We start from the raw sequence: 19993 nt of genomic DNA on the forward strand, positions 1-19993 counted from the left end.
CCAGGGGTCAAACTTTGATGGAAATGGTCAAAAATAGGCTAAAAATTACAAAATTCTCCCACAGGGAGGGCAAGAGGAGGCAAGACTATAAATCCCCATATTTATTTAATTTTATTATAAAAAAAACTACTCAAGGCAGCCTTTGGATGTAACATGTTTGCATCTGAATTCTTCATACTTCTCTTGCAAATAGAGTAATATCTTAACTCTCTCCACGCGAGTGTCGACTGCAGATGACAAGTTTCAAATTTTCTTTAAAAATTCAAAAATTTCAGAAATGTCAATTTTCATGACCATATTTGGAATTAGCTTGTAAAATGCATTAAAATGAGTACAAACACGCCTAGTATTAGTTCAGTGGTTCTTGAGATAACTCTTTATATTTTAAGAAAATATCTCAAAACTTCGGGTTTTTTTTTACGTTGAAGCCTTAATGGCTAGCACACAGAGCATTAAGAGTGTTCATTGATTTCTGGAGGTAGGGACTTCCTAATAGAGGTAGACACCTCTCCTAAAAGCATCAATGGCATCTAGGCCTTTAAGACCGATATTTTGAGCTCTAATTCAAATTAACAAAAGGCTGTTGTTGAATTCTACATTCAAATTTGAACTGTAAATAGAACAAGACCTGTAAACAAACTTAAGGGGTATAATCCATACAAGATCCCGTCCAACAATTTTTCTTAAACTTCGTACCAATTACCTTTCATCGATATACTTCGAATAACTAAAATAAAAAAGAGGGGTCACCGAGCTAGTTTTTGAGAAATAACCATTTTAAAAAGGCTGTTTTTGGGGAAAATTAGTACAGGCGTCTATGGAAAAATGGAAAATTTAGACATATTTTCGATTATAACAAAAAAATCTACCCCAACAATTTTGCTGATTTTTTGATATAATATGCTTACTGATAGGATGTTTCATTAAAGCTAATAAAAAATGGGGGTCACCGAGTTACTTTTTTCACAATTTGAGCGGAAATGGCATATTTTTTTTTTTTATTTATTAGTGCGATATGATAGCGCGTCACTTGCAAAAACTTGTCGCATCTTATACGAGCTAAATTGTCCGCGTATGCAGGGGATATCGCAAACACCTGCAACAAGACAGTGGGGTGATTTTCTTCGGTTTTATTAACCCTCTTGATTCCAAAGTATCCATTAGGTTATATAGTTTCACTCAATATGAAGTTCTTCAAAAATCGAAAACCAAAAGTGGTTAAGCCAACAAACAAAATGAGATATTTTACATGAATCTGTAATTTCAAATTGAATTGAATTTGAACTTTGTCAATACTGCCGCTTTTTCTCGTTGCATGCTTTGCATATAGCAAAAATACTTGTATACCTATGACAACTTTAATGACTTATCCTTCACTCCTATGCAATCCTATAAACAATGATACTTTTTTACAGGCTATCACTGAATAGGCCTTTAATTATTAACTTAAATATTAGCGGATCCCGTTATTTATCATGTTTAGAGTCATATTAATATTACTCAAATATCATCTCATTTTAGGCAGGTACCCAGCAAACACAAAACATTTTCGACATCATTCGCAAAGGTTAGAAAAGGTTGCAAACGTTTAAATGTCGGGTTATTTAAAGGGTTATAAAGGGTATAAAACGTTTTCAAAACACTCAAAAACGTTATACTGCAAACATTCTAACATAATGTTGTTTCAGTGTTGACAAAATATTTGGCAAAATCTATTTGCAAAACATATTTTTTACAATAACACTTTGAAAACATTTTAGAAATATTATTGTAGTGTGTTTTCATACAAACGTATTAAAACGTTTTCATAACCTTTATATAACCCGACATTTAATTTACTCAAATCAAAACCCAAATGTTTAAAAAGTGTTAACGTTTTTTGTGTTTGCTGGGAAAACTTGGTTCGATCTACGTATCATTCTTGTTTTATCATAAGTTATAAAGTCAGCTGCACGCGAAGTAACTCAGATGTGAAAATAGACATTTTATTTTAAAAAATAAAATTGACTTTATGTGAATATATATTTCAAATTACAGAATTTTACCTTAAAACACTATTGAAATAATTTCATTATATTAATAATCAGTATAGTAAAATAAGAAACTGCTTTATAATAAATAAGTTATAATACTAGTTAATAAGACAAATAAAAAGGCCGTTTGATATCCCTTTTATATATTTTTTCGTAGGCCTACTGTGCCTGTTTAATGGACAGTATGCCTAAGAAACAAAATATAGACCTAGTTTTATTTATATAATATATAATCCTATAGCCTATATTATTTTTACGTATTATTGATTTCCTCTTGCCCAACCTTTACCAAAATTGAGTTAAATTGTGTTACATTACATTACGAAGTTACACTTTATATATGTAACCAAATGAGAGATGTGTAACGCTAATACCATTTAATTACATCATAATTTTCTTTTCCATGAAATAATACATTTTTTGGATTTCTGAAATGGGCTCGCCCTAGTCTAATTAGGCCTAGGTCTATAGGCCTAGGTCTATATATTTTGTTATCGTGGTTATTATTTTTATCTTTCTTTTCCCTCATTATTTAATTCTGTCTTTGTTTTGTTTTGTTTTCGTTTCCTTTCTTCTTTTTATTCTTTCTCACTTCTTTCTGTTGTTGTTATTTATTTGATTGATTACATTATTTTTTTCAGTTTCCTTTATTCTTATGTTATTTCACTCTGTCTTTCTTTGTTTATCTTCCTTTTATTCCTTCTCTTTTCTTTCTTTCTTCCTTTTTATTAGTTTTCTTTCTTTCTTTCTTTCTTTCTTTCTTTCTTTCTTTCTTTCTTTCTTTCTTTCTTTCTTTCTTTCTTTCTTTCTTTCTTTCTTTCTTTCTTTCTTTCTTTCCTTCTTTCTTTCTTTCACTCCTGAACTTTTTCTTTCTTTATTTCTTTAGTTATTTCTTTCCTTCTTTTATTCTTTGTGTTTTTTATGAGAATTTACACAAATATTTTCTTTGTTTATCTTTCTTTCTTATACAAAAATGATTGTTAAATGTCGATGAAAACACGGTACTCTCGTAGCTGAACTTCTTACCAGTGCCTGGCGCACACTCCACGCAATTTTTAGTTTGACGCGTGCGTGGCGGCAAGAACTGCGCAGACAAGATTTCACAGAAATTTCAGTTAGAAACGAGTGCGTACTAGACGCGTGGATTATACCCCTTAAGTAGGAAAAAAGTCAATATGAGTTTGCATGTTTTCCATTTGGGAAATATATATGTGATTTAGAATGAAGACGTCCTGAATTTAGGTGCTTTAATTGAGACATGTTGGTTCTGCTGTGCCAATTAACATGTATAGTGTTAGCACTGTTAGGCTCAAAATTAAAAAAAAAGACATATCTGACTGTAAAAGATAATCCATATCGAAAAGCCAAAAGTGTGTATTTGAAAGCCACAGAGAATACTTACTGCCCGAATAATAAATTGGTTACCCCAATTTGGACACAATTTGCCTAAAAAATCCAGCAAAATATCTTTTACCCATGATATTTTCACAGACAGAGGAAATGAGGAAAATATGTATATATGATGGCAGGAACATCCCTTTAATCTGAATTTTGTTTCTATCAAATTGCATTTTTTTCTAGTATAGCAAATCTAATCATTCAAATTCATTCTTACTTTATTCATACATGTCTGCCAAATAAACATCAAAAGTAGTTATCAAATTTCCCTGAAGAGGGCTTCAATTTACGGATTGTGTGAAAACCTACAGATTTTAATTAATTTATGGCACTCCTCTGTTGAAATCGATACAAGTTTAAATATTTTTTATAAAGATAGAATAATAGGAAAAACTTCTTCAATTTCTCTCCCTCAATGATCATCAACTTTTCCAATGTACTGCAAACATCAAAGTTGTCAAACTCTGAAAGTTCATTTTCATGATTATATAATTACTTTCATGGTTCATTGTTTCATTCCTGATATAGACAGATTGCATTATTTCTGTTAAATCTCAAGTTTCAGTGCAATCAGTATATGTATATATGAATTTCAGTTGTATTATTTATTTTTCTAATTATTTGGGTACAATAGTTTACTATTAAAATGTATACAAGATTAAAGAATATTCTGCAGACTTTCAAAGTTTTCAACCTTTGGAAAGTGCATTTTGATGAATTTTCAATTGACTTCGTGATCTAGATGAAATGAATTAGATCACATTATAATTACATTATTTCCCTGAAGTATGTCTCAATATAATGTATGGTGGGGCAGTATATTATTTATGGCAGAAGGAAGCAAAATCATGATATGAGCGTGTGATTTTGCCAATATGTCTCATGCCTTGCAGCTTAAGAATTGAATTTTCTCATGAAATAAGGCCTCCATGCAGACTGATTTTTAAAAGATTAATAGGTGCCAGATGTAGACGGTATTGGGCTCTGACATTTTAATTACAATTTATAAAAGGTGGGCAGATTTTCAGCTTTTCGGAAGGAAATCAAAGTCCTACCTATCAAATTATGATGCATATAAGATACAGGCTTTTTTTTTATCTTTCATGCATTAACACACATCAAATCTTTGTATTATAAAAATAATCTAGAGGTTCTTGTCATATACTTAATTTTTGTTTTTTGTTTTAGAGGAATCTTCTCAACACTCTGGAGACTGCGATTGCTGCCATCAGGATTGTGCAAAATCTTCTGAAAATCTCTCTTGCATGACCTATTAAAAAAAAATTGCAGCATGTTCTCATTTGAAGTGTCAAATGAGACACTTTCAAAATATTAACATTTAAACCGCCAGATTTGCTCGGAGCTGTGACCTGAATTGCTGTTCAGGGTGAGTGACTCTGACGGTCTCTTTTAGATGTTTTTGTTTTCTCAGTAAATATGTTATGACAAACATATATCTAGGCAGTTTGACAATTCCCTTTGAGTCCTATTTGTCAGTTATTATAACCTATATGCTATCGTGTACAAACGTAATAGCTCCTATGTGTGCTCTTTGGTGCATAAATGACTATTGGTTACTTCTGTAACCAACTTGTTAAAAATGCTAACGCAACAAAATTTAAGAGGATAGAATGGGCAAAGTTTTCCCATTCGGATAGATAAAACCTCAGGATCAGGGTTTGCAAGACCTTTTCCTTTAAAACTTCCTTGTTCACAGTAGCTTTATGATTAGACAGAGCATTGATGTATTAAAAAAAACATTCTTGATCTCTATTTGTTTTATCTAAGTGCAGACTTTGGCATATGGTCAAATTTCATTGAGCACAGCTTGCTTATACAGACTATCCGCAAACAGGTTTCCCAGCATCACCCGTTAATGACGGCCTATTGTTCCATGGAGTGCTACAGATGAAACTGCTATGCACATACCACATTTTTTACGGCCTTTTGTGTATGCAACATTCTATGCAATACTTGTGTGATTGTTAGACATGCACAATGGAACAAAATTGGCCTTCATGAATATGCAAGAATTCACAGCATATAAAGTACAGGGACTTTGGCTGTTTGCAGATAGTCTGTATCTCTTTTATTGCCCAGCTTCAAAGCTGGAGCCTTCACTCAATGTGCACAGTTGAAACAGGTGCTTTGACAGGTTGATGTCACTATCTGCACTGGACAAAAAAAAACGCTCAAGGACATTGGGTGACACAAGAGAAATATCCGCATCAATTTGATTCAGTGTGGACTCCTAGAATCTACATCAACGTCTATCTACACTGCACTTGGATCCGCATCTGGGAAGTGATCGTGTAGTGAGCATATTTCTTTGAAGTGCATTACAGTGCAAATGCACATTGGGCGCCCATGGCACAATGTTGTGTGTAGAGCGCTCAGCGATTCTGACTGTGTGCATAATAGAAGTTCGCATTGATGTACATCCAAAAAGTGCGCATTGATGATGTGGATCTCATCACCCGTTATGAAACCTGAGTTCCAGCGCCTTGGGTTCAATACAGCATCAGCATTGAAGAACTGATGATGAACATCCAAAAGTTGAGAAATTTGTTGCAACTTGCTAGAAATCATCATTGATACTTTTGAAAGTTTTACATGTAATGACATGTTTGGATGATTTGAAAACAGCTTTCAGTTATAGAACTAGTTGATATTGGTGTACATTATATATCCTGATATGAGTTGAATGATAGAAAAAATATGTCAACATTTTTCATGTATGGCATGAATTGAATGTATTGAAAGGCTAAATTTTACATCACCTGTACGGGGGTGATTTATCAACACAATTGGCATCATGTGTTTATCGGCCCGGCTATCGGCAACTTATCCATAATAAATAGTAAATAAAAATAAATTTGGATTTTATATAGTTCATTTTCCCAGAGGTTTCAAAGCATTATTTATGTTGACATATGATTTTACTTGTGGCTGTTAAAGAATTATGCTTGTGATGCAATGATAGTTTAGATACACTCTGAATCTGAAAGTGAATCTTCAGTATGAAGGCAGCTGTTTCATTTCTTATTATCTATAGTGCTCCAAAAATGAATGTACAATCACAATTCACCCTTACAAAAAAGAGGAAAACCTTTGTGGCACATTTTGTTATTTTTTCTCCGTCGCTATCGGACCTCAGTATCACCCTTAGGGAACACAGTGTCCATATGCCCCGCCATCAATCGGACTCCTCGTTAACCAGGTAAATACATGTACAAAAGATAACATGGTCTGTCTGTCCTATGAGACCGGCTTGATGGCTTTACAATGCATATGTGATTTGTTCCTACAAACCAGGAACTTGTCGGCAGAAAAAATTGAACTAAAGGCGTTTAAAAGATACATGTATCATAAAAAGTGGTCAACTTTCTAAAAAAAATTGTTGTTGTTGTTTTTTGTGTATGGATGTAAAGTACAAGAAGATTAATTAATCAATATTTGCCTGTTGAACATTGTAATTCCATACATTCAGTGCTGGGTGATTGTAGAGATACATGGCTTTAATTCTCAAAACAGCACTGACACTTAAAATGAAGAAGTCATTAAAATTGTTATTGGGTATTTTTTAAATAAAAATTTGGTAAAAAACAAGAAAAACAGCAGTATTGACAATTCAAATACATATAGCTAATTTCTCTACTTTTTAATAGAGAATTTACATTTTCATGTAAAATGTCCTATTTTGTAAATAATACACACATTTTGGCTTAACCACTTGCAGCACATCAGTATGCTACCAACAAAGGTATAAAAAAACTGAATTTTGATGATTGTATGAGTGAGCAAACCACTGAATAGGCCTTAAAACGGTAACAATTGGTGTCAGTTTAAAGCGTTTTCCCCCAAATCTTCAAAGTTACATCAAAATCTCGAAACACAAGATGTTAAAACATGTTCCTGGTTTAGTGTTAACAGTTACATAATGTGTTTGAGGCTAAATTTGCAAAGGTCTGTCCATTAAAGTACTAGGTAATGGTAATCTTGGGACAATATGTGAAACAGGAAATGAATTTATTTGAGCCTAGAGGTATATATTAGTGCTGCATTATTACCATTTTACTTTTGGATACTTTCTACTTGCAAGGAAATCATAAATCTTTTTTCAGATATTGCAAAGGGCTTCTCAAAAAATACAAGATATTATCAGGGGTCCATTTCACTAAACCAGGCCTTCTCAACTGGCGGTGCACGCACCACTTCTGGCACTTGGAATTAGTCGAAGTGGCGCACGGTAAATTCACTAATATTTTCACATAAATTTTTAACAAAAAAGGGGTGAAAATACTACATCTGAGCCTTTAGAAAGCCCTAAAATCTCAGAGCTTCCTGGAGCGCTGCCTCCTGGACCCCTGTGGCCGGGCTTTCACACTGGAGCCTTCCAGGGGCCATAAGGCAGTAGGCAGGCCCCTGGACCCCATCTGCTATGCGGTCGGTAGCGCACACGCTCCCTCGCAAAATCCTCCCTTAACATGTTGGTACTTCATGATCTATAGGACCAAATTCAATGTAAAGCAAGTGGTCTCACAGAAGATCCCAGATTGAACTAGTAAGCTAGGTTTTTTTCATCAAATTTGCTTCTTTTGGATACCCTATTCATTACGTACCGGTACGTATAGTATTTTGATCTTGAAAATGACCATTTTAACATGAATAATTGGTCAATGACCAGTGGCCCCTTCGCTTCGGGCAGTAATAAAAACATCTTAGCTCTAAACTAAACTGTATGTGTCGCATAACAACAGTTCCCAATGCTGCATCACATTCACTGCCTCAGGTACTATCTATTCTTACTGATACATATGTGACTGGCAATCAATAGCCCATGTCCAAATACACAGATGCTGCATGGTAAAAATGTTTTACTCAATATTCTCTTTTAAGTGTTCAAATATAAGAGGCCCTTCGTTGTAGAGAAATTATTTATCCGGTACTTAGATGCACAGTGGCGTACCAATCTGGGGGGAACAAGCTCAAACACTAGGACAAAATTCGAATCAAAATTTGCGCCCTGCATCTTCATTTAAACCCCAAATTAACCTCATTTTGGGCCAGTTAAGCAGGGTTGTTTTTTTCAAAGTCATTTTGGGAGTGTACCAGCAGGACAAATTTGCAATTTTATCGCTCTTATAAAATCAGTACAATAAATAGGAGAGGTTGCTCCCAAGTTATTCTAGGCCAGCAGGACAAATTTGCAATTTAACCCATCTTATAAAATCAGTACAGTAAATATGAGGGGGAGGTTGCTCCCAAGTTATTCTGGGAGTGGGCCAGCAGGACAAATTTGCAATTTAATCCCTCTTATAAAATCAGTACAGTAAATATGAGGGGGAGGTTGCTCCTGTCCTGACCTCATTGTATTGCTCTGGTGTAGGAGTTTCCAAAGCCTGGTATGAATTTTAAAAGGTCATTCTATGCGTGTTAAAGTATATATTCTGTCCTTACAGATTTGTATGATTGAGCAAAATTTCAAATGAGATTTGCTTTACGATTTATTTATTTGCTCAAATATTTGCCCATGTTGTATGTGAATGAATATGTTGCTCTCACTAGAAGTGAATGAGAATAATTTCTGTCATGCAAACCATTTCTAATATTGGCTTATTATCCTCAAATGGTCCTTTCAAAATAACATGGGAAATTAAACTTTTACGGAATAGTTCAATGAAACTATTTGTACTTGGTGTCAGTGACATCGCCAACGCAAGTAGTAATCAATAACCCCTTCACTATGAGCTGTAATAATCTCATACCCAATGCCATAGTCCAATAACCTCCTATGTAACAAGCATAGATGGAAATTTGACCTCAAGTTATGGAGTATGGGTTTTTATAGCGACATCCAAAGATCATTCTGTTTGAGTGTAGAAACATTTTGAGGTTATGGAATTGTGTAATGACAGATTGTCATATTTGAAATCTCAGTGCTTGCAAAAAATTGAGTCTTGACAAACAACTGATTCCAGGCTTAGCAAACTTGCATTACGACGCAAGAAAAACGAGTGACGTTTTTGGCAAATATGAATAAGAAATTTGATATTGGGTCATTGTCTTACAAAGTTTGACCTTTAAGACGGCTCTGTGAAGCCTAATGTGATAAAAAAATGTTCATTTTGTGTGGACATACTGGTGTGATGTTATTGAAGTTAGCATGAAGATGACGCTCAGTGATATGCATAGGTGTTGAGTTTACAGTGTACTTGTGAAGATGAGTGCAATGTTGAATATTGGATTGATTTTTGCCTGGAATTGGCTATTTCAGTTGAAATCCATACACCCCTTATGGAAGATATGATGTTAATTTTCCACACAAGGAGTATGATTTTCAAATAGAGCCACCCATTCAGGGTTGTCTGCTCCTAAATGAGTTATTCCAGTTGAAATCCATACACCCCTGTGGAAGACATGACCATAATCTTCCACAAATGGAGTGTGAATTTCAAATGGGGTTACCTGACTCAGGGTGGCTCCATTAAGGAGCTGCATTGTTGTTGGTTTATATTTGGGGTGGGGGGGGGGGGGTAGGTTTGGGTTTTTTTTATTTGATGCAATGTAAAGTGGACAAATCTTTGTAGATATTTATTGATATAATTTGTGTAGATGACCCTACCATAAAGTTCCTAATCACATAGTTAATTTTGATTTGTCAAATTTATCACTTTATTTCTCTTCACAGTATGATACTGTAACAGGGTATAGTCTGTCTTGTCTTGTCCCGTCAAAAGTTGAGTACAACGCCATGTTGAATTTCGCTGTGGCATATTCAAATCAGTGCGTTTACGTGGTTGCATCGCCAGTGTACGGATAACCCACCCTTCCACGCGTGGGTATACGACCCACAACCACTGCAAAATCCAATATGGCATTACTCTCAACTTGAATCGGACTTTGAGGCGAGACGGACAATAATTTCTATGCATTTTCACATTTTCAAGCCTTTGCTACATGCTTGTGATGAGGGCTATAATGTTCTGTCCATAATGTGCTCTATTGAATCATGCATAGCATTGCATACCATGCATATTTTATACTAGGTTTTGTGTCTGCAGAATGACAGCCATGAGTGAAGTTTGTGAAGTCTTTCACCTTTCATGGAATGATTATACATTTACAAAATCTTTTCCAGCCTGTTCATTCATTAATCTGTACGTTTGTCTATTTTTGTTTCTTCACAGGAAGATGCAGGCATCCAGCCCCCGGCATCCAGCTATTTGATGCTGCCTTCAGTGTCCCATGACCAGTTGATCAGTCATCACCTTGTATATATATTCCAAATTGATCATAGTTTTTCCATTTTGAATCTCATTACAGTATGATGCAGAGATACCAGGCATCCAGCTATTTGATGCTGCCTCCGAGATACCCATGCAAGACCCACAGCCTGCAGATGGTTTGCCGCTACATGTCCGATTGGTTAGTGATCAGCTAGCAGAGTTGGACTCGGAAGAAGAAGATTCTGGGTAAGGATAACCTACACTACTACACAGGCAGTTTAAACAGTCAACACTATCCAGTGGGGCAGTGTGATTAACCCTAGCCCATTCCATTTTAAAACCATACTCCCTCTGTGGAAGACTTTTCTTAAATCTTCCACAGAGGTGTGGTAGATTTCAAATGAAACAGCCCAATTCTTGATACCTGGTGTAATTGATGCCTATCTTAAACACCACTAGCGCTGGATTACACGCTAATCTCAAGTGTCCTATCAAGTCAATGATTCATTTAGCACCATGTCATCTCGGGAAAGATAAATTGGCTATTTCACGCTATCCACACCGCTGTGCGCCATGCTGACAAGTTTCTGAAAGTGTTGTTAGAATAAAATAAAATAACACTAATTTAATACACAGGTTAGGGAAGCTATATTACCGTTTAAAAATTGCCAAGTAGGAGGGATTGTAGCATCCGATGTATAAAGGAAACATGAATAACTGTACATCATAATCAATTTGTGATATCCAATTGCATTGCAATCAAGGCAATTAAGTTAAACACGGGAACCTCCAAAAAAACGATCGCCGCTGGTGGCAAGAATTTTACACCACTTTCACTTTCCACATTTCAAAGGGAGAACTGGTAAGAAAGTCTACTAACTGACCTCAAAAGGTCAAGTTGTCTGTGAAAATAAAAATGGCAAAACAACGACAAGAATGGTCACCTTTTCGAACAATATTCAGCTCATTTTGCCAACATGGGGTCATCAGGTAAAATATTTTCCTAACATATTGGACTGAACACCACAGCTATATGGTTTTTAACTATAACAGTAATGGAGTGAAAAATGCAAATGTTCATCATTTTAACAAAAAATTACCTTACGGATGTAAACTAATTTGCATATAGCTGCCATTCCTCCAGCTAGCTTGCCCAAATCCCAGATTTGGTCCAATCTAAAATCGTATCTAGTGAGACCTTTCAAGATAGATTAGGGAAATTGGGGTAGCCTAAGTAATGCATGGCGTAGGGTGGTGTACATGCTCTCTTACTAAGTAACTATATACTTGGAAGTGACTGTTTCATACTCTCTTACCACTACTTGAGGGTGATTAACCTGTTCTGTTCCTAGTCCATTAATGCAGGGTTGCCAAGCTCAGTAGTTTATAGCCCAGTTAGGCTACTTTGACTGATGATCTGGGCTCAAAAATGGCAGTGACTTTATACTATGACCAGCTTGTAATACACCTGATCAGGAAAATGTTTATTTTTAACACATTTCCAGTACATTTTGCTATAAAAGCAAGACATGATTAAATTTTGAAAACATAGGAAATTTATACAGTCTTTTTACTCAATTATGTCCTCTAAAATTGATTTCTGACAAGTTAAATTTTGGTGCATCATTTGGAGATAGGATGAGAAATGTGGAGATTCGTACAGAAGCTGTGTCCAAACGATGTCTCAAGTGGTTTGGCCATGTTGTCAGGATGCCTGACAACAGATTACCAAACCAAGTCTATCACCAGGATTTCACACATCCAAGAGGAAGAGGCCGTCCACCACTGCATTGGAATTAAGGACCAAATACAGTATAGTTTGATCAGCTTGTAGTAGACGGGAAATGTTGGGCTTTTACCACTACGCCGAAAAGTGTTAAGAGTGTTATTAGTTGGCCTGTCTGGTCTTTATTTTGTGTGTTAACCCTAACGCCCAAAAAAACCACAAAATACCATGATGAAAACCACTGCGCATGCGTGAATCCCAGGGTCTGCGATGGCGCAATCACCCTAAGTGTTAAATGCTCACTGAATTGCTGCCCGGGGCCGTGTTACCTCTGTAGCTACCGGTCTGTGATCGTGTGCTTGGCATGTGGGGGTCTAAGGTTTGAATCCCGGTGTGCCAAGTGACTTCTTTGTTCATCTTCTCTCCTTTCACATCTTCTTTAACTTCCGATATCAAAAAGCAGGGTTGGGTGTTAGGGTTAGATAAGATGTGTTTTTCCAGATTAAAGCCTATGATAAAGAAAGTAGACAAAGTATATGACTTGAATTAATCATTTGTGATGCTTCTGGCGAGATGTCACAAGAAAATTCTCAAAATAAAATATTTTGATATTAATCCCTATGTTTACGAGCTGATCAAAGATTCCCAGCTCCCAGTCAGCAAGGTAGAACAGCTTGCAAACAACAGACAAGAATAGAGGTGGTGCTCTTACAGGAAAAACCAGCAAGCTCTAAACCTGAAGTCTAGTCAAGTAAATATTGGGTGGATTTTTTTGTTGTCATTTTGTGTGACTTTTCAAGTGTTGTGCCCACAAAATGGGCTAGAAAGTTTTGTCAACCCTGCATCATTGTTTTAACCTTGTATAACCCAAGAAATTGCCCCAAACTATTTTGATTTTCAACACTAAACACTTTTCATCAACAAATAGCCTTTTTGAAAACCAAATGTAATACTAATTTAATCTGAATTACCATAAACGGTCAATAACATGACATTTTGACATCTCGGCAATTGTCAATTCTGTTATTTTAGCTATTAAGCATTCGTTAAAGCACTGCATCGCTTGAAAACATAATAAAGTGGTAACTTAACACTTGCATGCATGTTTTAATGGGAAAATCATCGCAGGTTTTCAATTTCTCTTTCTAACATAAGTTAACTTTTATATCAACATCATGATTGTGATTCTTGAGCAATTTCAAAATGTTACCAAATGGGACTTTTAATTTTCACAAAACATGACATTTAAACACACCAATTCTAAGAAAATGCTAATAACTTGATAAATGTTATTAAACTTTCGGAATATTTTTCCCACCCAGTTTGGTACTACATTTTTTGATGCATGGATGGGTTTCCACCATCTTGGGACACTCTGTAGCTCAAACCCTAAATGCTAATTTAATCTATTCCAGTTGAAATCCATACACACCATGTGGAAGATATACCCTAATTAATCTCCCACACAGGGGGTGTAGGTTTCAAACGAAGTCGCCCATTTACCCCATTTGAAATTCACACTCCCTGTGTGGAAGAGCATGATGTGGTCATATCTTCCATAGGGGGGGTGTGGATTTTAACTGGAATTGCCTAATGCATATGCTAAGTGTACTTTTAAGTAACAGGCCCTGTGAATATGATGCAGCATCTCAAATGCATTGTTTGGTCATCTTTCTGATTTTTTCTGGTCAAAACTGACCATTGCCAATATACTGACCGTTGCCAATATACTGACCGTTGCCAACACGTCTCAAATATCGGTCAGAGCACTTTTAGTTGATACATATACTCTTCCCTTTTCATTAGATGTATATCATCAGCTGATCTTCTGGGAACGCACTATTAACAAATCCTCATGACTCCTCTACCGAGATTTGTGGAGTTGTTTTCTGAAAAAGGCTTTTTGCTTCAGCTCAGCTTTAAGATTTAACACAATATAACACAGCAACTGCTGACAAATTAATAACACAGAACTATCAGAAGAACCACCGGACCAGGGCTAGTCGTGTTTGTACTTGTTTGAATGCCTCATGCTTTTTGGGGGGGGCTACAATGTTTTCAATGAAATATAAAATGTGACTTCATCATAGATTTTTAGCTTTTTCGGGTGTCTGCTGAACTGAGCTTGAGCTAGTTTGGCACATAAAAGGATTATGTTCAACTGATTGCTAGAAGGATAAAAGCCAATAGAAAGGAAGATTTAAGAATTAATTGAAGCATAGACCCTAGCAACCAGTGCAAATATGCCTTAATGACCCCTAGTTCTTAGAAAGCATTGAAATAGTAGGGTAAATTGAGGCCAATTGGTTTTGAGCATTGAAATCTGATACTCATAGTGACCACCTGGTTGTTATGAACAGATTTGAATGATTGTTCAAGTGTGCTTTTCATAGAGAAGTAATTTTTAAAGTGTTGCTATAGTGCATTTGATAGATTTTGACCATAACATGTGTTCCAATACTGCCACTAGTTTACTCTATGTGAACCTTTCCCCCAGTAAGGAAGACATGGATCTCTGTCAAAAGATGTCTTTGCAGCAGTGGAATTCGCAAAACAAATTGTGGGCCAGAAAATGGAATGCCCCTCAAAAAAAACACTGTTCAGATCGTTTGTGAATTACGCTTACTCTGTCTATGTTAGCAATAATTTGACCTGCTGCTTGCGTCAGGTAGCAATAGTTTGAGCTGCTATCCACAGAAAATAGCAATAATTAAATCTGCTCTATACAGTACATAGCAATAATTTGCTGTCTATGGTAGATAGGAATAATTTGAGCTGCTGTCTATGGTAGATAGGAATAATTTGAGCTGCTGTCTATGGTAGATAGCAATAATTTGAGCTGACATCTACGATAGATAGCAATAATTTGAGCTGACATCTATGGTAGATAGCAATAATTTGAGCTGCTATCAGCAGTAGATAGCAATAATGTGTACTGCTGTCTATGGTAAATAGCAATAATTTTAGCTGCTTTTTGGGGTAGACCGCAAAAATCTACAGACATCTCAATATTTTGAGCTGCTGTTTATGGTAGATAGCAATGATTTGAGCTGCTATCTACAGTAGAGAGCAATAATATGAGCTGCCATCTGCGGTAAATATGCTATATATAGCAATAATTTCAGTTGCTATCTACGGTAAATAGTAATACTCTGAATATATTTGCTACGTATTCTGTATAGTAATCATTTGAGCTGCTATCTAGGGTAGATAGCAATGATTCGAATAGATTTTACTTTCTATAGCAAAAAAATAATAAAAGTCAAATAAAAAGATAGGAGCTTTACCTGGGTATAAAAGTGTGATTTTAGTTTAACTCTCTCCATGCGGGTGTTGACTGCAGACGACAAATTGAAAACAAAAATTCCAAAATTTCAAAAATTTCAGAATTGTAATTTTTCATCACCATATTTAGAATCAGCATGAAAAATACATTAAAATGAGTACAAACAAGCCTAGTATTGGATCAGTGGTTCTTTGGTTAGCTCTTGATATTTTGAGAAAATATCTCAAAACTTGGACTTATGTTGAAGCCTATGGCTAGCACACAGAGCATTAATGAACCTTCAAGTTGTCACCTCTTTGGAATGGAAAGACATTTTTCTGGGGCATATCACACAATCTGTGAGATTTGGAGCAATATTCTCTGTGGAACTTATGATTACTAGCCAGTGACTCAATGTATAAAGTACTGAGCTGTAGTAATTTCCTTGCCTAAAGTTTGTTTGGCTTGTAATTGGCAATAATTTATTGATTTTTATTACTGCGGGCATCAATAAAGTCCCAACTTAAACTGCCGTAAATTGGCATAAATGCACGCGGCTACGCATTTTGCAACTAAGCGTAAGTGTTGTGCCCAACTGCATGCATGTCATTCTATATAAATCAATACATGATTCTAGTTCTACTGGATTGATGGGTAGACAACTTGCGTTGTATCGTGCCCTTCTTGTCCTTGAACCTAAAGGGTTGAGTGCAGATATCAGAACCGGGGATGGTCCCCCTTCTCTTTATGTGACTTTCAAATCACGGACGTCGCACATACACTACCTATATCTGCATGTGCTAAGCAGTGTATGGGGGCGAGAAGAAATTCTACAATTAAATTCTGTGATGAAACTGGATTTAATTGAAGGCATTCCAACCATAGGAACTTTTTGGGAGGGAAGAGAATTTTCACCTAAGGCAAGCCCAAGGCTGGAACCCTCACCGATTGTATCTCCCAGCCGACAGCGCAACGCCATAACTGCTCGGCCATCTCGCCGTCTGATGTTATGAGTCTCTTTTTGTTTTGCCAGTTATATGCCGGACAAACTTTAGAAAGAATTTTTAACACCTTTATAATATTGCTATTCATTTTCAATCATGCATGGTTCATGACACCTTATTCCATATTAAAGGTACTTTAATAGAGCAGATTGTGTGGAAATGCTATTAATTTTTGTAGCATGTGTTGAAAATTTGATTTTGATGAGGTAGACTTCTTTTTAATTTGTCTTGACAGTTTAGAAGTGTGGTAACAATAAAATGTATTAAAAGTCACATGATTAACAAGAATGACATATTACTGCCAAATATATAAAGTCAAAGGAATGAAAGTAGCCATTCAACAAGTAGTGAAAATGCAAGAAATGTATGAAAAAGCTTGGTGTACTCATCAGGGGTGTCTATTGTTCCAGAAAATATAAATAATTCCCTCATGCTACCACGCTGTGGCCACATCCTTCTCCATATTCTTCCCCAACCTGAATCCCACAGAAATAATCCAAAAGGGAAACTTTTATGCTAGTTGCTATCGACATGTGCCATACTTTTCCTTATTGTTTATCCAGTAAACACAAAATTGTTTTGAAAAACACTTACAAAAGGTTTGAGCCCGGGGGGGTACTCAAGTTTGGTTTTGGTAGGGACGTGCCGCTAGACCCATAAATATACCAATTTTTCAAGAAATTTGGACCCATTGATATACCAAAAGTCAAAATTTTCGGCCGAATTTACCCAAAATTGTCTTAGTTTTTACGAAAAATTGGGCTGTTTTCCGAAAAAATTGAGAAAATTTTGAAAAAAGGACCCATTCATATACCAAAATAGGCTTTGAAAAAGGGGTCATTGATATACCAGAAGGCTGAAAATGCTACCCATGTTTATGCACGTCCCGTATGGTCATTTGTACTCCTCCGGGGGTTTGAGAGGGTTGCTTGAAAGCATTTAAATGTTGGGTTTATATAAAGGGATAAATGTATTAATAGCTTTCAAAATATTTTTTGCTGCACAACACATCAACAGGACGGACCTCAAGTCACAACCAAAGGAGTGATATGAATTGGCAACATAGGTGTTGGAATTAAATAAATAGTGATTCCCTGCATTTTGTTCTGCTCAAAATTAGAAAGGGAACACTAGGATCCACAATATGCTCATCTATCAGGCCACAGTTCTTTAACCCCAATACATTTGTATATTCATTGACCTCTGAAAATTTGGGTACAAAATCTCATACCCTACAACTTGAGGTCAAGTTTTGCACTATGATTGTTTAATTGAGGTTATTGAACTAGGCAATTGGAATGATGCCATTGTGGTCCATAGTAGGACACTTGCTGAGAGTGAAAATGAACATTTTGTGGAAAAGAAATACTTTTTTATGGAATTATTACAATATGGCTTTAATGAATCCACAAATTGTGAAAAAAATCAAGAAATAGTAGTATACTAAAAATCAAAATATGAATTTGAATATACAAGCTAGTTCACCTTACAATTTAATGCTTAGATAATGCAGATAATTCTCTATCACTTCATCGTTAAAAGTCAATGAACTGATGGTCATAGCCACTGTTTATTTGCATTTCTTAGAAATATAATGTATCCTAATTTGCAACTGGGATTTGAGAGCAAAATCAAAGTGGAGATTCTTGTACTTCTCCTAAGTGCTGAAATTAAAACCAAAGGAGTGGTTTGTACTTTATAATGGGGTCAAGTCCACATGAATCATATGTGGTGTGATCAAGCAAAATCAGTCTGAAATTGGGCATATTAAATTTTCAGTTTTCTATTTGCTTGCAACAATCCTTTGTACAGAAAAGATTTGTGCAGAAAACCACATTATTTATTTTTTATTTTCGATATAATAACAAGTTTTAGGGCAAATTATTAAAATTTGATATTTTAAATATTTTACAGTCCTCAAAGAACTTTATAAATCTAATATGTACATAAAGTGTATATAGCTGGGATGAAAAGCCGACCATCAATTTAAAATTTTGACCTTTCATATGGGGGAGGGATTTATATCTTCAGTAAAAAAGGTCATAATTTTCATATGATGGACAGCTTTTCATCCCTGCTGCATACACTTTAAGTACATATTACAATAAAATGTGTATTATATCACAATTTTTTTTTTTAAATCCAAATTAGTTAACATCATAAGGACATTCCTCGTATTCAAAATGTAATTCGTTATGTCTGATGTCATGTGCTCTCAGGTCCCACAAAAAGTATGTGAAAAATATTAAATTATGAGAATAAAAGTATTGCTTTGAGACCCAGCTTTTATCTCACCACCAGAAAAAATGAACACATGAGATGGCATTACTTTATGTGGAACAACGAGCCGGCACATCGAGTTATTCCACGCAAAAATAAATGCTTACTTCAGTGTTACATCAGGCGTTATAGACATGGATGGTTATCAAAACAATACTTTTATTCTCATTCTTAAACAGATCAACTGTAAAATCATGTTCGGATGTTATTTACGTCCACTCTTTATGAACATTTTTGATCAAGTTCAACCTGTCAGTCACTCATGTGCATTAAAGAGGCTATTCTAGTAGAAATCCCCACTACCCCTGTGGAAGATTTACCTAAAGTCTTCCACAGGGGGAGTATGGATTTTGAATAGAATAGAATAGACAGTTTGGGGATTTCTATTTGAAATACTCACTCCAGTTGTGGAAGATATAAGTAAAGCCATAATACAGAGGGGAAATGGGTTTCAAAATGATAAACCATGACCAATTACTTTTTAAAAACATATTCCCCCTGTGGAAGATATTTCCAAAATCTACCACAGGGATAGTGTGGATTTCAACTGGAATAGCCCAATTGGTGAATCCATTGAGTCTTTTACACATGAATGCAAAATATTGCACCATGCCAACGCGATAGATCACTGATCACATACCGTAAAACCCCGTCTGCAAGCATATAGTGTGCTTCTGATGAAAGCTACATTAATCCAGTCGCCATTATGGAGTTTGAGCAAATAAATTACGGATCCAAGCATATACAAACAAGTATAATTTTAAGACCGATCTATTGTATTGGTATATTAATGCTTGCTTCGAATTAATTAAGCTTTTATAAAAAAAAACACTCTATATGTTTGTAGACGGGGTTTTACGGTACCATGTTAGGCGCACCACAAACAGAACATGCAACCGTGCAGATCAATATGCTTGTAGCTGTACTATATTGTCTTATGGGCAAAAAACAATGTCATTAAAGGAAAATTGACACTGTTAAAGAATGCAAGATACAATGAAAGCATGCTCTTGTCATTTAAGGCCAAAAAAAATTTGTTGTGTTGTATTCAGTGAATG

General features: G+C 35.5%; 1 protein-coding gene across 1 annotated transcript in view; it reads left to right on the plus strand.

Annotated features, from left to right (window-relative positions):
- Positions 1 to 19993, plus strand: part of LOC140140418 (RING finger protein 17-like) — a 316068-nt gene that overhangs the window by 293090 nt on the left and 2985 nt on the right. The window contains exon 29 of the mRNA XM_072162178.1: positions 10758 to 10906. Within this exon, the coding sequence (XP_072018279.1) occupies positions 10758 to 10906 (149 nt within the window). The remainder of the gene's footprint in view (positions 1 to 10757; positions 10907 to 19993) is intronic.

This window comes from Amphiura filiformis, chromosome 19 (assembly GCF_039555335.1).
Source record: "Amphiura filiformis chromosome 19, Afil_fr2py, whole genome shotgun sequence".
NCBI lineage: Eukaryota > Metazoa > Echinodermata > Ophiuroidea > Amphilepidida > Amphiuridae > Amphiura > Amphiura filiformis.